General features: G+C 52.1%; 2 protein-coding genes and 1 pseudogene across 2 annotated transcripts; 1 reads left to right on the top strand and 2 right to left on the bottom strand.

Moving 5' to 3' along the window:
* The first annotated feature begins 836 nt into the window (after positions 1 to 836).
* On the top strand, positions 837 to 3,247 carry LOC101768954 (acyl-coenzyme A thioesterase 13). Its single transcript, XM_004967352.3, has 3 exons — positions 837 to 1,151; positions 1,237 to 1,377; positions 2,842 to 3,247. Exons 1-3 carry the CDS (start codon positions 960 to 962, stop codon positions 2,995 to 2,997), a joined length of 489 nt encoding a protein of 162 aa, XP_004967409.1. The 5' UTR covers positions 837 to 959; the 3' UTR covers positions 2,998 to 3,247.
* Positions 3,248 to 5,476: 2,229 nt separating this feature from the next.
* On the bottom strand, positions 5,477 to 13,530 carry LOC101752728 (putative E3 ubiquitin-protein ligase LIN-1). Its single transcript, XM_022827205.1, has 14 exons — positions 13,159 to 13,530; positions 12,805 to 13,080; positions 9,689 to 9,786; positions 8,390 to 9,601; positions 7,901 to 8,306; positions 7,526 to 7,829; positions 7,281 to 7,405; positions 7,039 to 7,194; positions 6,848 to 6,979; positions 6,634 to 6,756; positions 6,421 to 6,531; positions 6,201 to 6,350; positions 5,865 to 6,113; positions 5,477 to 5,718 (listed from the first exon to the last, which is right to left on the bottom strand). The coding sequence occupies exons 1-14, from the start codon at positions 13,528 to 13,530 to the stop codon at positions 5,701 to 5,703; spliced, it is 3,732 nt and encodes a 1,243-aa protein (XP_022682940.1). The 3' UTR covers positions 5,477 to 5,700.
* A 5,144-nt stretch (positions 13,531 to 18,674) lies between these two features.
* On the bottom strand, positions 18,675 to 20,341 carry LOC101786876 (annotated as a pseudogene).
* Positions 20,342 to 20,944: the final 603 nt, after the last annotated feature.

Below are 20,944 nucleotides of genomic sequence, written 5' to 3'. Positions count from 1 at the left end.
GTTCGGGGCGCGTCGCAGGCGAGGTACGGGAAGCATGGCGTGGTGGTGGGGTGGTAGTGGCGTCGCCGGCACTGGGTGCGCCAGAGCCGGTGGCGTCCGCCTCGCGAGGGGCGAGCAGAGCCATCGAAGTCTCCGTCCTCTAGCCCATCATTTTTTTGTGCTGCTGTCAGACAGTTCCCCTACGGTTGCGAAGCACATTAAGGGGGCGTTTGGTTTCCTCGAGCTAAAGTTTAGTCCGTGTCACATCGAATATTCAGAGGCTAATTAGGAGAACTAAATATGAGTTAATTATAAAACTAATTGCACAGATGGAGCCTAAACGGCAAGACAAATTTATTAAGCCTAATTAATCCATCATTAGCAAATGTTTACTGTAGCAACACATTGTCAAATCATAAACTAATTAGACTTAATAGATTCGTCTCGTCGTTTAGCCTTCCTCTGTGTAATGAGTTTTGTAAATAGTTTACGTTTAATACTTCAAATTTGTATCTAAATATTCGATGTGACAAAATAAGCAACCGGAACCAAACGTCCCCTCAGAGCGAATGGAGCAGTAGCAACCTCGTTGTGAACTGATGATAGCCTAGCAGTACCAGGTGGAGAATCCTCCTTGGTGGGCTGATATCTGATGACTTTTTTTTTATAACGATGCCTGATGACTTGATGAGTGGCAGAGTAGTGAGCAGAGTTCACCTGAAGCTGATCCAGAGAGTTTCAGAAAAGCGGCCCACGCAGTGGCACACTGGCACCGCACGCCGACTCGCCGAGTGCTCAGCATCTGCTATTAAGAAAAAAAAAAGCTTTTTTGGGGGGACAAAAAAAGAAAAGGAAGCGTAGCAACAACCCCCCGTCCCGTCGCGTCCGGTCAAACAAACCAACTACTAGTAACAGTAGCGTCGTCGTCCCACTCCCATCAGAGCCCACCGCTGACCGCCACCGATCCCCACCCCGCATGCATGGGCGCCCCGACGGAAGGCCCCCCGGCGTGGATGGCGGCCGCCGCCCGCAGGTGGCTGGAGGACGCCGGCGCCAAGGTGGAGGGGGGCCAGGACCGGGCCTTCAACGCGCTGCCACTCGCCGGAGTGCGCGTGTCCCTCGCTGAGCGGGGCCGCGCGGTCTGCTCGCTCCGCGTGCCGGCGCACCTCACCGTGCGCTCCTGTCTCCCTCCCTTCCCTTCTTGCTGCCTTGTATAGATTACTGACAGGATCGTCCGCTCCGCTCGTGGGGGCGCAGGACGCGGAGGGGAACTGGCACACGGGCGCCATCGCCGCGGCGGCGGACGACGTCTGCGCCGCCGCCATCATGTCCGTCGAGGGCATCATCAAGGTCTCCGTCCACTACGACATCTCCTACTTCGCGCCGGCCAAGCTCCATGTGCGTACCCTGCCTACCTAACATCTCTCTGGTAGTTCCTATTTCCTCTTTCCTCCTCGAGAATCGACAGGCTAAAAGAAAACATCTTTGTTTTTATTTCTCCCCTCTAGACTCCAGAGGGGGCAAGAAAAATAAAAGAAAGCAAATGTTGAGCCTGTTCGCTTCAGCTTATAAGCCGGCTGAAAAGCTGAAACGGCTGATTTGTTGTGAGAGGAAAACACTGTTTGGTGGCTGATAAGCCGGCTGAATAAGCTGAAGCGAACAGACCCGTTGTCGCTACATGTTCTTCTGCAGCCACTCCACTATCATCGGCCAACTTTTGTTTACACGACGTTGTCATTTCAGTTGCTTGGTACTCGTGTGGCCAAACGGCACGCATCAGTCAGCCCCATTCTGTACTAACTTCATCTAACGGTATTTTTCTGCAGTCGAATTGGTTATGTTTTCTGAGCGATTTAGGTTTGTAAAAATAAAGGACTAGAAATTTGCTAGTACCTCCCATCAACACAACTTCAGACAGATAAAACAAGATGAAACCGCATGTTTTTTCTTGACCTGAAACTGAAGCATCATGCATCATTGTGTTGAGGTAGTATCAAATTAGACCAGATGTTTTATTGTAAAAGCTATCCAAAAATATTCTGAAGCTTGTTACCATTGTTGGATGGGCGATTAGGTTGTCTTTACTTTTCGTTCACGCCTAACACAGAAACTTGGTCCATATTGTCCGATTAGGCGAACCTGCGCTTTCAACTAAAGCAGTTTTCTTGAGCACCGAACATTTGTTAGCAATGCTATTTTATTTCCTGGTGATGCGCTTTGGAAAGATAGGGTGGACTGTTGGGCACCTTTTTATTTCCTTCAGCACTTGTTCTTCGAGCGGTTGGGCAAGAGATCTTTACTGATGGTTCTTGACCAATGTTGCCTGTTTAGTTTTATTTGTAAAACCACTCTGCCAATGAGACTATTGGCTATTTTTTAGCACTAGAAAGCAAAGTGGAATGATAGTAGGATTAGGGATGCCCACTCTATCACCTGCAGACATGCTTCTTTCCGAAGTTTGTTTCCCAGAAGCAACCGTGTTACTACCCCAGACCAAAAGGTTTCCCTGCAAGGCAGATTCCCGCAAGCAGTCAGAGTTAAGGCCGAAACATTTGCAGCACATTCTACTTTGAGAACATACTCTGACCCAGCAGGGCCCCGAACTAAAGCATTTCAGCGTCCAGAATCATTTTCTGTTAGTACATGACTCAGCAAACTTTTATTTGTTCTCGTCTTTTCAGATTCTGTATATGCAAGGTGCAAAATCTCTTTGATGCATATATGCCTAGTCAGACGCGACAAGGACCTTCAATCTGTGCCAGATTTTCTGACGGCTGCATATATTCTGAAAACTTTCAGAAATACATATATCCTTTTGTAAGGACTGACTGAACTAAAACGTGTCGAAATGTTGTCATCCAGGACGAAGTTGAGATGGACGGCAGGGTGGTGGAGCGTAAAGGGAGGATGACAGCGGTGGCGGTGGAGATCCGAAGGAAGGAGTCCGGCGAGCTGGTGGCGATCGGGAGGCAGTGGATGACGGCGTCCAGGCCCAGTGGTTCTCGGAGCAAGATCTGATACTTCATCTGTCTTCTATCTTGCCCTGAAACGGGAGATTGGTTGCTGTAACACAGGAGATGGGTTTGGTGACTCTTCATTTGTCTGGCAATTCAGTTGGACCTGTTGTTTCTGCCTATCTGTTCTTGTGCGCTGCTCTCTGGCTGCTGCACTGCTGCTATGTGCATTGTGCTCTCTGAATGGCGGGCCGAAACGCTGATGGCTTGCCAAACCAGTTATGGCCTTTCTCATATTTTGTTTGTGAAATTAACCATTAAGTGGCGGTTACGATTTTATTAATCGAAAATGACAAGTTTAACGTTTTGCCAAAACCAAAAACGGCCTCTGATAAAAAAAAATTCGGAAATGGTATCCAGAGTCCTGATGGTACGGGAATTTCCCACGCTGTTTTCACGCTCTAAATGGTGATTGAGAGCGACCATTGGCTGCGAGGGCGATGCGCGAGTACGACGGCGACGCCAGCGGGGACCACGAGCTCTGCTCCGGTGGTGCTTGCGGAACCCGGCCGCGTCTCCCTGGCTGAACCCGCCCACAGCATCCCACTGGGCATTTCAGCCGTCTCAGGCCACCGCGATCCGGCCCGTCGCGCCGCCGCGGGAGAAGCTACGGCGGATTTTGGGAGCATGAGCGGCACTGGGTTGAGGAATAGGGGCACCGGCTAGATGGGGGTTCGCCGGAATGGATGGCGACGGGGCTAGCGGATGTCGCCGCCGGCACCGCGGGTTCGTCGGCTGCACTCTTAATCGCGATCCAAATAGTTGCCAAAAGCCCCCTTATTCGGACGGCTCCGGCTCCCGCCCGTCCACCGGCGGCCGTCGCCGCCATCCTCTAGCCCGTCGCCCGAAGCACAAAGACACATCCTTCTCTCAGGCACCGCCCTAGCACGAGATCTCCACTCATCTGCTGTCCTCTGTTCCGGCAGCAAGACGCGCGTATCCGAGCCGAGCGAGAAGCTGTGCGGTTGAGGTCAGGCAGACGGTCCCGGCGGCGGCGTCTCCTTCCGGGAACAAGGCAGCCTACGCGTCCTTCGTCCGTGCCGTTGCTGCAACGCCGGAGCGCGGCCGCACTCAGGGCCTCCCTAGCTTCCCTCTGTAGTTGCAGCACATTCTACTTTGAGAACATACTCATACTCTGACCCAGCAGGGCCCCGAACTAAGCATTTCAGCATCCAGAATCATTTTCTGTCAGTACATGGCTCAGCAAGCCTTTATTTGTTCTCGATTTTTCAGGTTCTAGATAGGTGCAAAATCTATCTTCTGAATCTATCTTTGCCCTGAACCGGGTGTTGTTGAGTCACTGAACTAAACTAGCAGCAGGTGACCTTGTGAGCTCTGTTTGTTCTTGTGCGTTGTGTCTCTGGCTGCTGCGTTGCTAGCACAGTAGCACTGCATAGTTACAATTTTACTGTGAAATCAGTTGAAGATGACAAGTTTTATGTTTTGCTAAAACCAAGAAAAGATTGGGAACGGCAAAAGTCTGCTGCATTTCCCACGCTGTTTTCACGCCCTAAAAAGTGAGAACGATATAGATGGGTGGGCTGTCTGGCTGATGCAGAGTGGGAGAGGCGCGCTGAATAACTGAGAGCGACCGTCGGCAGCGACCGAGAGCGCCCGCCCGCCGTCGCGAGTACGAGTACGACGGCGCCGCTACCGGGGACCACGAGCTCAACTCCCTGGTGCTGGCCGCGTCGTCAGCTCGCTGAAGGCTGCGGCGGTGGAGGCATTGCGGCGAGCTGGTGGCAGTCGGCAGGCCACGGCGACCCCCTGTCGCGCCGCCGCGGCAGCATCTACGCCTCTACGGAGGATTTGGGAGCAGGAGAGGCACTGGATCGGGGAATAGGGGCACCGGATAGGTGGCGGACCTTGACGGGGGTTTGCCGGAATGGATGGCGACGGGTTATCGGAGGTCGCCGGTGGCACCGCGCGCCGCCCCCGGAATATTTACAAAATGCCCCCCGGTTTGGATCGCGATCCAGATTGGGGGTCCTTTTGTAAATTTCCGTTTGAACAAATTTCAATAAACCCTCTAAATTGGATCGTGACTATGGATCGCGATCCAAATATTTTCGAAAAGCCCCCTGATTTGGAGGGCTCCGGCTCCCGCCCGTCCACCGGCGGCTGCAGTCGCCGCCGCCGTCCTCCCCAATCCCCATGTTTTGTTTCCTTCCAGCTGGAAGCACGAAGACCCATCCTTCTCTCAGACCCCCCCCCCCTAGCACGAGATCTCCAATCATCTGCTCCGGCAGCAAGACGCGCGATTCGCCGCACGCATCCGAGCCGAGCGAGAAGCTGCGCGGTTGAGCTCAGGCAGTAGTTCCCGGCGGCGGCGGCGGCGGCGGCGTCTCCTCCTGTAACAGGGAAGCCTACGCGGCCTTCTTCTGTGCCGGTGCCGCGACGGTGGCTGCTACCTCCGCCGTGTAATGTTTTCCTTTTCCTCTCCGCGCCCCTGAAGATGTGAAGGCGACAGCAATGAAACGATCTTCTCCGGTCTTCTTCTTCACAAGCTCCGGCAAGCATTACAGTGACTCAGTGAGCAGAAGACCGTGGTAGTTCAGTATCATGGACTCGGTCAATATGTACACTTTCAGGAGAAAGAAAATCAGAACAATTCTCGTCAGTTTCCCAATCGTAATTCCTCATCTTATTCACCATCCTTTGATCGATCAGTTCGGTGCCTCTTCTGCATCCAACAATCTGCGTCTTCTCAGGTCAATCCCCACGCCTGCAGCAAGAAAAAGAAATCCCAATGTGACGACCATCAAAAAAAAAATCTCAATGTGACTGCTGAAATGCCATGCATAAACACAAGCAGTTCAGATGCGTTGGTAATTCCTGTCAGCAGCAGAAATCAGAGAAGCCGCGTCTGACCTGAATCCTGCCGTCCGATGTTCCGACGACCAGCACGTCTCCGTCGCCGTCGACGGCCATGCACTGGACGCGGCAGCTGGGCCCGCCGGCCTGCAGCGTGCCGATCCTGGTGAGCTTCTCCCTCGACCAGATCTCCACGGCGCCGTTCCTGGACCCTACATAGATGAGGTCCGCGCTGACCACCAGCGACCGCGCCTCCATCGACGACGGCATCGAGCCGACCAGGTTGTAGTTGCCGCAGTTCCACACCTGTATGCCGCATGCAGCAGCCGTCACAAACCTGAAGATTGAGCTCATGCAGGTGTTGAGCTCGTTTCAGACTTTCAGTAGTATTACCTTGACTGACGCGCCGTCCATGGAAGGAGTGCTTCCAGTGTAGAGCAATCCGTCATGAACCTGCAGGGAGTATATCGGGTTCGCCTTGCCCAGGATCCTCTTGTTGCCGGACTGGATTACGCCCAGCGTGCCACTCGCCAGATCGATTTCCTATCATCGTCGATCGCAGTCAGTCAAGCGTCCATTGATTTTCTGAATATTTCAGCAGCTAGCATGATACCTGGATGCTGCTGTCGTTGCAGCCGCAGAAGAGCTTGCCGTGCACCAGCGCCATGGACCTCACGTACTTGTTGGCGTTCAGCAGCTTGGAGTTGCCGTTCCAGTTTAGCAACTGGTAGCACAGAACAAAAGCCAAGTGCGTTCAGCATTCTCAAAGTTCTGAACATGTTGCCATGGAGGCAGCATCTGCTACTGAAAGGATCTTGTCAGTCACCTTAACGCCTGCGCCTTGCGGCACGAAGCAGGCCATGGCGCTGGCCACGGCCAGGTTCTGCACGGGGTCTTTCGTGTCATGGGTCTCCACGCACTGGAGGACGCCGTCTCGGAGCTGCCACACCTGCTCTGATATGGCCACAGGTCATGCTCTGGATGCAATCCATCCTATTCCTATCCTATATGAGGAAACAGAAACAGAAACAGAAACACACCCTTATGGTCCTGTCCAGTGATCCACTGTAGAGCTTCTCCTCCGAGTGCAGGACTGATAAACTAGTGATTGCTTTTGTGTGCTCCTGAGCCTCGTGGACAAGCCGAAGGATGTTTTCACTTCCTTCCCATACCTGCGAGAGGGTCGGATTTAACCGGTTCAGAAACTGAAAAAGAAACCAATAGGCTGTACTGCTAGTAGTAAATTTTTTAGAAACTGTGAAAGAGCAACCTTCAGTGTCCCATCAGAGTGGCCAGAGAAGATGTGGTTCTTCAGGTAAACGATCGATGTCACTTCACCATTCGAGCTGCAGTCTGCCTGGTTGATCTCCTTGTGATTCCACATGTCCTGCGATCGAAAGGGTGTTCTTTCAGTAGTCTGAAGATTGTGCAGCAGAAAATGGGAATCGCAGTTGACGGGAAGCCGAGCATTACCACGCTGGATTCCTGGCCGTCTGACAGCAGCTTGAGCATCTCGAACGCGAGGCCGGACGATTTCTTCAGCTCCCTCAGGGTCTTGAGCACGTCCTTGATGTACGTCGTGATGTCGTGCATCCCCTCTGAAAATTTTTAAAATTTCCTTTGTAAGATCGCAGGGGGGGGGGGGGGGTGGGGGGAAATGCTCACAACTTCCATGATAAATGAAAAAAGAAAGTGCATGGGCGTCAAGATCAACCAACCCCGGTCGTTCATGAAGCTCCTGACCGCCACCATGGCTAGGACCCGGTCGCTGCCGTGCTTGGCGGAGCGGAGGACGATGACGAACTGCCGGAGCATGCAGACCCTGGCCGCCCCGAGCACGCCGGTGTCGGGGAGGAGGGAGAGCATGTAGACGAGCCAGGTGGCGCACACGAGGCTCGTCGTGAACAGCTCGGCGTTCTTGCTCCTGAGGCACTCCGACAGGGCCTCGAACACCAGCCCGAACTCGTGGCTCACCAGCGCGTACGCCGTCTTCCTCTCCCATTCAGAGGCGGCCTTCTCTTCCTCCTGCAAAATTATTCGGTCAGAGCTCCTTCAGACATGGTGAAGTAAGGTTCGCGTGCATAAAAAAAAACGTGGCCTACCATCTCGTCTTCGCCGGCGTCGGCGCGGACGATGCTGAGGTCCTGCGACTGCCGGTGCCTCTCCTTCACCCTGGCCAGCTTGAGCAGCGTGGATCGGGTGAGCGGCCTCCCCGACGACGAGAACTTCCCCGGGAGGCACATGATGGTCTCGGCGGCGAGGAGCTGGCTCCGAGGGAAGTCGCTGTTCTTCAGGCACTGGATCAGGCAGTCCACCGCTTCCTCGCGGTACATGCTTATCTTCCTCGGCTCCACCAAGAGATCGAGCTGAAGAAGTAGTCCGGCAACGACAGGGCTGTGCTCCGGCGGCGCGGACTGCAGGTGCACGAGAAGGGTGTGCATCCTGCTGAAGGAGCCGCCGTCCTTGATCGTCCGGAGAACACGCTCCGCCGCCGACCTCCTGAACAATGGCGGAACCAAATCGACAAGGGGTGAGCAGATCAAGTTACTGATTCTTCAGTGTGGTTCAGAGAAATGAGTGACGCATACTTTTTGAGCTTAAGCAGCTCGTAGAGGAAGCGCACGATGTCGAACTTGTCTGCGTCGCCGACGGCGTGGAAGGCGTCGAGGACGGCGCCCAATGAGGCCTTGTCGGCGATGGTGCTCCGGCAGTGACCGTCCTCCCAGATGCAGCGCAGCAGGATGCGCATGGCGGCCAGCCTCTCCTCCACCTGCTCCGCTTCCAGGCTCACGGCCACGCTCCGTACGAACCTCTCCGACAGCAGCGCGGACCTCGGCACCGGCAACGTCGAGCTGTCCCTGTCCGTGCCGGCCTCGGCAAGGATCTGGCTGAGGAGGATCACCGACGCGGCCTTGGGCTTGATGCACATCCTGAGCGGGGGGTCCTCGTCGTCGCCGCGCCGGATGGTGGAGACGAGGGCCTCCGCCATGTCCATCTCGACTAGCTGCTCCGGCGTGGGCGACAGGAGGCAGATGAGCGCCACGGCCTCCACCAGGCCTTTCTTGAAGAGCGCGACGAGGCAGTCGACGTCGGAGTCGACCCTGGTGAGCGTCTGCACGACGGCGTCGTCCCGGGAGGCGAGCTCGGCGAGGAGGAAGACGGCGGCCTGGAGCACCCGCGCGCTGACGGAGTTGAAGAGGATCTCCACGAAGCCGTTGATGACTGCGGGCCTGGCCAGCGCGGCGAGCACGGCATGCTCGGTCCCGGCCTCCCGCCAGAGGCGCTCAATCCTAAGCACCGACTCCTCGGACTCGGCCAGGTCCTCGGACGTGCAGAGGCAGGCCACGGCGGCGCGGAGCTCGCCGGCGGCGGTCTCGAGGGTGGCCTGCGCGATGACGCTGGTGGGCGACGCCGCACTAGCCTGGCTGGCGCTGGTGTCCGGGGACGGCGAGCTGATGGCCTTGAACGGCGGCGTCGGCGTCGGCGCGGGGCTGTCCATGGTCTTGAGCTGCGGCTGGTTCTGGTCGTCGCGCCAGGCGGCGATGAGGCGCTTGAGGACGTAGTTGGTGCTGGGGAGCTGCGCGCCGTGGAGGCGGTGGCGGGTGATGGGGCAGGTGGCGTTGCCGCGGTCCAGCCACTCCTGGATGGCGCGCCGCTCGTAGGTCTGCCCGGTCTCCAGAGTCACGGGGTCCTCGAACAACTGGCTCGTGATGGGGCACACGAAGTCCTTGGGCGTCGCCGCCGGCTGCGGCGTCTCCGGCGGCTGCGGGTCGCCGTCGCCGCGCACCGGGGACCTGTATTATTAAAATCGATCGGGCACCGGTGCAGGTGATGTTCAGGGAGGGAGGAAGGCAATGCAAGGCTTATGGGCGGCGGCTTACCTCGCGGGGTCCGGAGACAGCCGGGCGTCGTCGGCGCCCGGGCGTGGCGGAGCTCGGCGCGGCTTGGACAACGACGGTGGCGACGCCGGGCGCTTTTCCTAAGAGACAAAGCAACGGCATTGGTAACTCAAACGACTCTGGAGGAGCAAGTTGTCAGGTTTCGCATTGGTTGATCAGCCGGAGAAACGAAATGGACATGACGTCCTTTTTCACGAGGCCGGCCGGTTATTACCTTCCATTCTCAACGCATGTTCCTATTGACTAATTCAGCCACACATGTTCCAAGATTGTCCGGAGTTTTCAACTTCTATAAGAAAACCTTGCCATACTCTAGTATTCAAATGACAACTTCTTTACTAACTGAAACCCTCACGGGATGCGCTTAAAAAAGAAAAGATAAATTTTAGAAATTATTAAAGAAGATCTAGCCATCAACCCGTGGACTCTACTCATCATCGATAATAATACCTATTGGATCTAAATTATATCTTTAAAAATCGCTCATTATGAAAAAAAAATATAACATAAATTAACCATGTACGCTTCTTTCAATTACCCACTTATGTCATAAAGAAAATAATCAAAATTAGCACCCTAGATTAGTATCTAAACTATTACCCACATCTCGGATTATCAAAATAACCTAAAGTGACCCTAAATATGCATCTAAATTACCTTAAACATGCCATTATAAAAAATATCACAAATAGAGCGACACTATTTCCACCATTGGTAATATAGAAAATACTAAATTAAGATACACATGTATGATGTGTGCCACCATGTGTACTATGTATATAGAAAGCGATGAGAATACCGATTTTCATATTAAACGCATAGCTAAAACTAAAGGTTCAACCAAACACTTATCAAGGTGTGATGCAAAGTGAAAAGAACTATGAATGTGTATGAAAGATTGTATAGAGTAATAGCTAACTAAAGTCTATCACAAGCATATAAAAGATAATATAAGTATGTATCTATATGTGTATTATGTTATAACATTTAACAAATTTGATAGACGGAGCGTGCACAAGGCAAGCAATTTCTAACAATGTGCTATACTTTTTTCATGAGTTTATAATTTTTATGTCTTTCAGCGAGTATAAAAACCTTACTATAATTATGAAAAATTATAAAATATGCTAGTACTAGATGAGTAGTGGAGTATGTGAGTGGTAATCCAATTTGTATCCTATTTTTGTATTTTTACATGATAATTATCTCTTACATAAATCTCTCTACTAACTACAGGGTCTATATGCCTTTTGGGAAAAGAAACAAATTCATTGAAAAGAATCTAGTTCTTGTGTGTGTTTGTGGGGCGGGGGAAGGGGGCATGTACCCCTCTCTTCCACGCTTGCCGAACAACACGAGCATATTTTTCTGTTGCACATTTTGTCAATTATCAACGTGTTGAATGCCCACCTTAGCCAAGCCCTTGGCTAATGGAAGTAGTCCCATGGCAGGACCATTGCTGCACCTTCGTCGATGCGTAACTCCAACCCTGGAGTCGGCAATGTGCCTATCTCTACGCTGCTCAACAGCACATAGATAGGTCTAGTTCTCCACGGTCCTGTAACCATTGGTAGCTTCACTGTCGCTATCTTTATGGTCTTGAATGTTGTCTCCATAAGGTATAGTATTGTGGGGCCTGATTCCATTATTGTTCGGCTTCATCACGAGGCTAAGAATTGGTTAATTAGGTGTTCATAAGATTAAACTAGACGATCCTATGGGAATTATGCCTAATTCTCGCCAACTCCCTTTAGGACGGGACCCTATGTGGGATTTAGGTTATGGGTGGCAAAGACAAGGGAGCTGCCCCCCCCCCCTCATGATCCATATAATCTTTTAGAAGTATGCTAGTAAAATACAAATTTGAAACTTACTAAATCAGACAGTTGGCTATTGTTGACATCTTCCGACTCGCACAAACATACGACTAGATAGATCTTGGAGATCACATCACCCTGTTCGCTTCAGCTTATTCATCCGGCTTATCAGCCACCAAACAGTGTTTTCCTCTCACAACAAATCAGCCGTTTCGGCTTTTCAGCCGGCTTATAAGCTGAAGCGAACAGGCCCATGCATAATAGAATCTCACATAATTGTCCTATGCAACAGTTGGGTACTCTCTATACTCCCACACAAGTAGAAAAATTCTTACTTTGTGAAAAATAGCTAAAGGATTGTTGAATTTGTGATAGCATTTTTAGACAAAATGTACATATTTAATTTTATGTTTTTAAATTGAATATTCCGAGTCGATAAGAGTGCAAATGTTTGACCAAATCTTCTACTCCCTCTGGTTCTTTTACATGTCACATTAGGTTTGTCCTAAGTATCTATTTTTGATCAAATTTATAGAAAATATAGAATATCAAATTTATTTCATTGAATTCACCGTGGAATATATTTTGATAGTGCATATATTTGGTAGTATATATGTTGTTATATTTTTCTATAAATTTGGTAAAGGTTGGACAATTTTGACTTAGGACAAACCTAATGTAACATAAAAAAACAGGAGGGAGTAAAGTATTTATCACCCGACGTATAGTGTATTTACCTAAAGTGAGTCCCATAGTGTCATTATTATACAATTAGGTAAAAATGATTGTTATATGGCCTTCCATCACTAAAATATGTATTTTGGCTCATAAGAAATGTTGCGAAACCAGTTTTTTAGACCAAGATGCTGTGTGTGGAACCTGTCACTGAAGACTGAACATATGTTGTTGTTGTTGTTTTCATGGAAAAAAAAACATAAACAAGTGTCTCTTTAGGTACTAATATGTTGTGGAACCTTTCACTACTAGTTAATGTTGAAAATACCCTACTAAGCCACAAGGGTGTCATTTGGGCTGTACATAGTCAACACATTTCATCTTTTACCATAGAGATCTTTTTTGAATATTCGGTCGAACTTAAAAATGACTTATTTACATTTGTCTTAAACAAAAGCTTCATGATATGAGAACCTGTGCTATATTTCACATACTCCTACCAGTAGTAATTAATGGTCAAAGTGCTGCCGTGGCAATGTCTGAAACGACAATTAAAATGAACAGTCACACGCTGTCTTTTCCCACGCCAAGTTACAGAGCACGCACCTCTTTGCCGGCGCCGAGCTCGGAGGAAGAGTCCTCCACGCTGTCGTCTGAGGGCGCTGCCGGTGACTGCAACCGCGAGTTATCCGCTCGGAGCCTTGACGCCGGGCTTCCTCTGCCCACCGGTGGCGACTGCTGCTGCTGCTGCTGCACTATTAGATGCGGCGGAACACGCTGTGGGTACAGGCTCGGCGGCCTCATGAGGTCCCTCCGGCCTCTGCCGCCGCCCTGCCGCCGCGGGTAAAGATCACCGGGCTCCTCCGTCTCCGCCCACATCGGCTGCAAATAAAAACTCAAAACGTCATCGGCTGCCAACGTACGGGGTGAGAAGAATGGAGCATGTCGCGTTATTATTACATTGTACCGGAAGCCGCTCTGCGAGCTCGCAGACTCATCGTTCTCCGGCGCGTCGTCGTCGTCGCCGCCGTGATCCTCTTCATCGGCTCCGACGCCGAACACGAGCTCTGGAGGAGGAGGCTGTGGCGATGACGACATCAACGACGTCTCGCCGGCGTCGAGGATCTTCTTGAGGTAGAGCGCGTACGCTCTGCAGTTGACGTCGAGCACCATCTCGTACTCCCGCTCCAGGGCCCTCATCTCCTGCGCCTGAGCGCCGCTCATCAGGGACAGGACCCGCATCGCCGACAGCGCCGTGGCCTCGTCCGACCTGCTATCCTCGTCCCCGTTCCCCGCGGCGGCCGAGGCGCGGCGCGCGGCGAAGTGGCGCATGACGGGGAGAAGCCGCGGCGCGAAGAGGGCCTCGAAGGCCGCGGGCGCGAGCTCGTTGCGCGCCAGGGCCGGGTCGAGCGCGAAGAGGTCGAGCACGGCGTCCGCCGCCGCGCCTCCTCCGCGGCGGCGCGCGGCGGACGCGAGCGCGAGGAGGAGGCAGGAGAGCGGCGTGGCGGCCGGGAGCGACTGCAGCAGGCGCTCGGCGGCGCGGAGCGAGGACGGGGACGGCGAGGCCGAGGCCGCGGTGTCGAGCGCGTCAGATACGAGCGACAGCGCCTGGAGCGTGGCCGCCGGGTGCTGCCGCCGCTGCTGCCCGCCGCCACCGTCCGAGGCCGCCGCCGCCGAGAGGAGGTGGCGCCGGAGGAGCGGGTCCGCGACGAGCTCGGCGAGGAAGGCGGCCGTGTGCGCGATGATTGCTGAGTACGTCGGCGTCGGCCCGGCCATCGCGCTGGGCGGCGAGCGATCACTGCTGGCCGCGGCTGCGAGGGCACGGCGACGGGGACAGGTTTGTTTGGAGCATCTTGGTAGGTTGGACTTGGCAAGCGGTGCCACGCGAGGTGTAAAATGACCGGAACAGGCACGGGAGACTGGCGGCTACTTGGATAGGACGGGTATTTTGTGCTCTCCCGTGTTTAAATTATGGCGGGAGAGGAGACTGACTGGGTTCTCCCGGCCGGCAGCGGCCGGCAACGCGGCGGCGTGACGCGTGGAGAGAGACGGGGGAGCAGCTCGCCTTTCATGGCGGTAACGAGCAAGTCAAATCCTGCAACTGTTGGAGACTCGATCGTCCAAGGCAATGTATATGAACAACATATCTGTGTCCATGATGCTGAGGATTGGGGATTTAATTTCACTTGTTTTTAATTGTAGGTAGGAGAAAATCTTCGAAGGTGCCGAGGGTAGAGTTGGGTCATCGTCACCAACTCACCAAGACCTTCAACCATAAAACCAAATAATACTACCAATGGAGCTTCCCAAACAAAAGCTAAAGGCCAAGCCAAAAGTAAACTAGCATAGCAACCCTTCTTCCATACCTTAACGAAGCAAAGTTTGTGACCTAGCCTGTCCAACGTTTGCCTTCATGCTCCGCCGCTGAATTTGCACCTCGTTGACATGGTGACATGTAAGCTCAACTCGTACTAGGTTCGATGTGGTTTATGCCTTTTGAGTTTTATGTAAAGGGAGCTCTCTATTGGTTTATGCAAAGCTCTAGCTCCAAGTTTCATTAATGATTTAGGTCCTGTTTGGCACGGCTCCACTCCTAAACTCCAGCAACTCCATCAAAAAATTCAGCCAAACACCCCAACTCCAAAACTCCATGGAGTTGCCAACTCCATGGAGTTGTAGTGCAAATGGAGGTGGAGTTTTGGAGCACCTCTTTTGCTGCTCCAGAAACCTCTCTTTTGAACCTCCTCGTGGAGTTGGTGGATAATTACCCTCCAATGCCACTGGTTACACAAAAAAATGTTTCATTCTATTCTCCCTTCTATTCTCTCGAGCCCCACTCGCCGCCAGAGCCCCGCCCGTTGCCGCCCCCGTGGCCGGTCGGCCTCGCCGCCCGCCGCGGACCGCCGCCGCCCCCGTCGCCCGTTGCCGCCCAGCCCGCCGCCCGTTGCCGCCCGCCGCCGCCCGTCGCCGCACCCGTCGCCCGTCGCCGCCCGCCGCCTGTCGTCGCCTGTCGTCGCCCGTCGCCGCCCGCCGCCTGTCGTCGCCCATCGCCGCCCGTCGCCGCACCCGTCGCCCGTCGCCTGTCGTCGCCTGTCGTCGCCCGTCGCCGCACCCGTCGCCCGTCGCCTGTCGTCGCCTGTCGTCGCCCGTCGCCGCCCGCCGCCTGTCGTCGCCCGTCGCCGCCCGCCGCCCGTCGTCGCCCAGAGCCTCCCCCGTCGCCGCCCACCCCGTCGCCCAGCGCCTCCCCCGTCGCCGCCCAGCCCGCCACCCACCCCGCCGCCCGTGGAGGGTCTCCCGTGTGCAGCACAGTGCAGTGGAAAAAGGGGAAGAAGAAGATGGGATAGAGAGGATGACAAGTGGGGCCTTAATTGAGGGGCAACAATGGCAATCCACACTGAAATCAATCTTTTTTGGAGCTGAGAGCACCCATCTAGCCAAACACCCCATTTTTGTTCTGGAGTTTTGGAGCGGAGCTGGCTCCATGTGGAGTTCAGGAGTGGAGCAGCTCCACCCGGAGTTGGAGCCATGCCAAACAGGGCCAAGCTAATATGATAAAATAAAGTGGTTTAAACATATATATTCAATCCAAAACAAGAGTAAACCAATTATTTCAAATGTGTCCATAGTTCCAGCATCAAGAGTCTCTGCTCTAAAAATTCTTTGAGCTGGAGCATCGTCCAGTGTCATTTTTTTCATTTTTATAGGAAAAGCATGCACGATGAGAGAGGGTAGTTAGTTTGTTTTTATTTAGGAAAAAGAGAGGTTAGTTTGCTACTTTGCTTCCAATCATGTTGGGCTTTGTGACCTAGGTTCTGAGCCAAGCTAAGCAAACGCTGAGGAGAATCAGGCCAGTTGGGCTGATCGGCTGCACCTGGCCCATGTCTCATGGACTAGACTTTCCACGGGAAATCCTATCCATCTTCCAGAATAGATAACTAAATATCTATAACCCAACAATAGCCCAATAACTAAGCTCACAACAGCCCAACAAACTATCTCAATATTTTAGATGAATTATCTCAACTTTTTTCTATGTAAAAAAAGTTGGTGAATGTAAAAAAATATTGGTAATTGAAAAAAAATGTTGATAAGTGCAAAAAAATTGTTGAGCAATAATATTGGTGAAGGTAAAAAAGTTAAAGAAAAATGATGGTATATATAAAAGAATGTTGATCAATGTTAAGAAATGTTGATAATAATTAGATCAGACTTTTTTAAAAAATAATAATCAATGCCAACAAATATTGATAGATGTTAAGAAAAATGTTGTATATGGGTTATATGAACTTTAATCCAGCAGAAGACATAGGAACCTTTCCACTCCATATGGTGGACTAGCGTCTCTAGAAACTGCTCAAGATATTAGAGAGATGGTAGGTAGGGAAGGGTGACGGTAGTCGCAAAGCTGATGTTACACGCGAGCGTTCCAGCGATCGATGCCCCAACCGTCCAACATGCATCCACGTGGGTGGGTCCTACCGGCGCCTTTTCATTTTCTTTCCCCTTTTCATTTATCTCTCTATCATTTTTTTCTTCGTGCAGATCCTAGCGGAGGGGGCGGCTCGCACGCTGCGGTGCTGGCTGCGGCGACCTGCGCGTTGCAGCCAGGAGCTCTCCACGGGTGGTGGCTGCAGGCCACGGTGAACCTATGGGAGGAGAGCCGGAGTTCGACGAGCTTAAGGATATGGACCTGAGGCTACAATGGCGTGACACCCCTTACCCGATTCCCCTTTTCGCCGGTGAAATGTTCGGGTGAGCGGAGTGGCTCGGAGAGGACGAGCATCGGCGGAGCGTGGGCACAATTGCGAGCAGAGGCGGCACGGTGAGTGGTGGGATTAAAGGCGGAGCGCTCTTTTTTTATAAGTTATGCATATAACTTTTTATTTTTATACAAGTTTGGCTCCTTTTGCATAAGTTATGTATATAACCTTTTATTTTAGATAAGTTTTGCTTCTTTTTTCATAAGCTATGTATATAACTTTTATTTTAGATAAGTTTTGCTTCTTTTTCAATAAGTTATGTATGCAACTTCTTCCTTTTTACATAAATTTTGCTCTTTTTGCATAAGTTGTATATATAACTTTTCTATATAAGTTTTGCTTTTGCAAAAGTTGTATCAATAATTTCTTTCGGAGAATTTCTTTTTGGCACAATATTTTTCCTTTAAATTCGTTTTGTGATGATTTTTTAGAACAAGTTAACTGCTGTGCAAGAGTAATGGAATGAGGAGGGGACCATCTGGTTGCATGCAAAAACGAGAGAAGCCGCGAGAGCGCGGGCTAGAAAAGGAATCACTGAGCCCACACAGTTTCTGTTGGATATATAAGCACTTTTAGTTTTAATTTAATCCAGAAAAAAATCATGAATATGATGAACAGACAGCAGATTAAACTAGACATGTCTACGCAAGATCTAGACAAGTCTATCATTGCAAATAGAATCACACATTCTACCAAACTATCCAGTGCTATCAGACTGCAACAGATCATAATAGTTAGTATGGAAGACATAATTTGAGTTAAGAGATCGTACGTTTCGTTCTTGATGAAGACCGGCTCCTGGACGACTACTGGGTACAGCAGCCGACGACGATCAGCAGCCTGATGTTGTTCGCGACAGAGAGTGAGGCCCGAGCGATGAAGAGGTAGACGAGCCGTGGTGAAGGAGTCGACGAAGAACTTGACGAAGCGGAGGAAGTGATCGAGCAGTCGCGCAGAGCGCTTTCCAAAAACCTTATTCGCCCTCTCCCGGTGCAGGATCGCTAAAGACGACGGTTCTGGAGACCTGTTCTCCCAATCGCCGGTGCACGCCGCCAATCGGGATGGAGTAGAATACGGTGGCGGCGCAGCAACGAGAGGAGGCAAAAACCCTAGCTCGAATAAATCTGTTTCCGGTAGAGGCCGGTAGGTCGCATATATAGGAGAGTCCACGATTCTCACGTCGCGATCGTGATCTAAACCGGTTAGGATTCCATATATCTCGCTGACTTAAAGACCAAGTAACAAAAAAATAAAACGGCAAAAGGAAGTTGCGCCCCCGCAAGGGGGGGGGGCTAGATTTCGGCGGACCATTCACACAGGAGCACGCACGTGTGGAGCTCTTCTTCCCTCCCCACACACATAGCTTGGAGGAGTGGAGACAACTTTCATATTTAACTTGGTCATCCCTCCCCTCCACTAGCAATATGGGACTAAAGACTTGCACCACTCCACCTCTTACATGGGTCTTTGAGATTTATTTGAAATTCTGAAATTCCTTACGGGCTAGACCCATTATTTCAACAGTTTCCCATAAGGGTAACAATAATCGTATCGGAAACCGTTGGCTAGGTTGACTCACTTTTAGCAGAACGACGCACAACAAAGTTGACTAAAAAACTGACGCAATTCCATTTCTCGCCAATGTGCGGTACAACTTATTTCTTTATCGAGGGCCGACGTACGTCAATGGATTTTGTACGTACGTGTTCCCTCGCCTCACATGCCGGCCTGCTCGCCGGCGCCGAGGAGGGACACGAACTTGAGCATGACGTCCACGGCGTTCTGCGCCGCGATAGGGAGGAACGTGGCGATCTCGTTGTCGCCGCCGGCGGGGTCGGAGAGCGAGCGGAAGGTGAGGAAGGGCACGCCCAGCTGGTGCGCCACCAGCGCGAAGGCGGCGCTCTCCATGTCCCAGGGGGTGCACTGGAATTGGGACCGAACGGATTGCCGGTAGCCGGCGTTGTCGACGTATATGTTGCCGCTGCACCCCCGGGGCACGCGCGTCACCTTCGGTGCCCGGGGCAGGCACGTCGTCGTGTTCACGATTGATATCAGCATGAGGTGCAAGTTGGTCAGTCAGGATAGTACCTCGAGCTTCTCGGCGAGGGCGTAGTAGGGCTTGCTGACGGGCACCCAGAAGGCGTGCTGACGTTTCTCCGGCGTGCCGGAGACAGGGAAGATCTCCTCCGGCTGGTACCAGAGGCTGTTGAGAGTGCTAGCCGCCGCCAGATCCGCCGGGTTGCCCTGCCCGTGCCCGAAGACGGTGTAGTCGGAGAAGTTGAGGAAGCCGAATTCCCTCGTGTAGTCGCCGGCGGCCTCCAGCGGGAGCTCGTTCGCCGGGCCGTCGCCGTGCCTCTGCCAGACCCAGAGCGACAGGTGGGCCCAGTATTCGGGGATGGTGACGTCGCCGATCTGCAGGCCGTCGTCGACGTTGCCGGCGATGCCCCAGTGTACGACGCCCTTCACCTTGAACAGGCTCAGCAGCAGCTGGGTCGTCAGCCCGACATTGAGCTGCGTGTATGTGCGTCAGGTCTCAGATCGTGTTTTTCAGAGATTCATGTACATGCGCATTCCGGTGGTTCGTTCGACCAAGGTTTTTGGGGAAGGGACTGTGTGGATTCGGCACTCGCAGAGACTGCGGCAAGTGGTGGAGAATACAATAGAGAACGAGTAGGAGACGGAGGATGGAGAAAGCACCAGCAGCAGGGATCCGAATGTGACGGCTCTCCCGTTCAGAGGTTGAGGATTAGCTTGCTAAAAGTCAGCCAACTGTTAAGTATGTTATTTCTGTTTAGTTTATACATATCCAGATGATATCGTATACTATTTTTGAATTTTTTTTTGAAAAATATGATATCGTATACTATTATGTTAATGTGATTGTTTAATGCACACAGCGATCGAAGACTTTGTTAGTTAAGGTCAAACAAGAAATAAAAGAGTATAAACAAGTAATCAAGTACTAGGTATCAGCATCTGGTCCAGAGATGTAGAGAAATTACCATGCTGAGCCCTGTCATGACCATGACGACCCTTTGGCCTCCAATGGTTCCGAACCGGAACCTTCGCCCTGATGATGTTCGTTCACAGCAAGGAAATTAGGCGAGATAGATGGAGCATTCAGTAACTAATCTTCAGAACGAACATCATTCTAGAAGATGGAGATGGCAGCTTGTTGGCATACTACCTTGGACGTCCAAGATGGGGATGTCGTCGCTGGGCTTGAAGCTGGGGGATTTGAGGACGGGCTCCATCTCGTAGACGTTGGGCGCGACGAGCCCCACGAAGGGGGCGCCGACCCGGTTCGCCCGCCGGACGGCTCGCCACGTCTCGTCGGGGATGAACCCCGCCGCCGGCGTCGCCGCCGTGGCCATGAGGAGCATCACCACCGCCGCGAACCGGCCGCCACGGCCTGCGGCCAAACTACCACGCCACCGGCTGCCATCGATCTTGATTCTTCCTGATGAAGAACACTTCGGCTACGATCTGAACCTACAATTGACGCTAGCTTGGCTTATATATGCGTGTGTGTGGACATGACGATGAGCACGGATATACATAAATATTGACTACTGATCAGAGCAAACGAAGAGATGTGATTGGAGGCAGCGGCAGCATGGATTAGGAGGCACAATCATAGCATCCTAGCATGTTTAGGAAAAAAACAATTTCAAGATGATAAGATGGTACCGATGGACAGATCAGAGCTTGTTTATGATGAGAAAGCACGGAGCATGCATGTGTGTTGACTAACGGATCAGATCACCTGCATCTTCAATTCAGTTTTGTCATCAGCACCGGGTTACATTGATAGATGCATGACGCGATGCGTCTGGGATAAGGCCGGCCAAAGGAGTGGAAGTAGCTTTAATAATCACTTACAAGCTAAGATCAACTTATGACTATTACTTAGACAAAGCCGCCAACAATTTATTCAGGCTACAACAGCGCCTTACATGTCCTCGGCCAGGCCGGCGGCGCCGAGG

This window comes from Setaria italica, chromosome V (genome assembly GCF_000263155.2).
Source record: "Setaria italica strain Yugu1 chromosome V, Setaria_italica_v2.0, whole genome shotgun sequence".
NCBI classification, from domain to species: Eukaryota; Viridiplantae; Streptophyta; class Magnoliopsida; order Poales; family Poaceae; genus Setaria; species Setaria italica.
This window is presented reverse-complemented; position numbering and strand designations above follow the sequence as displayed.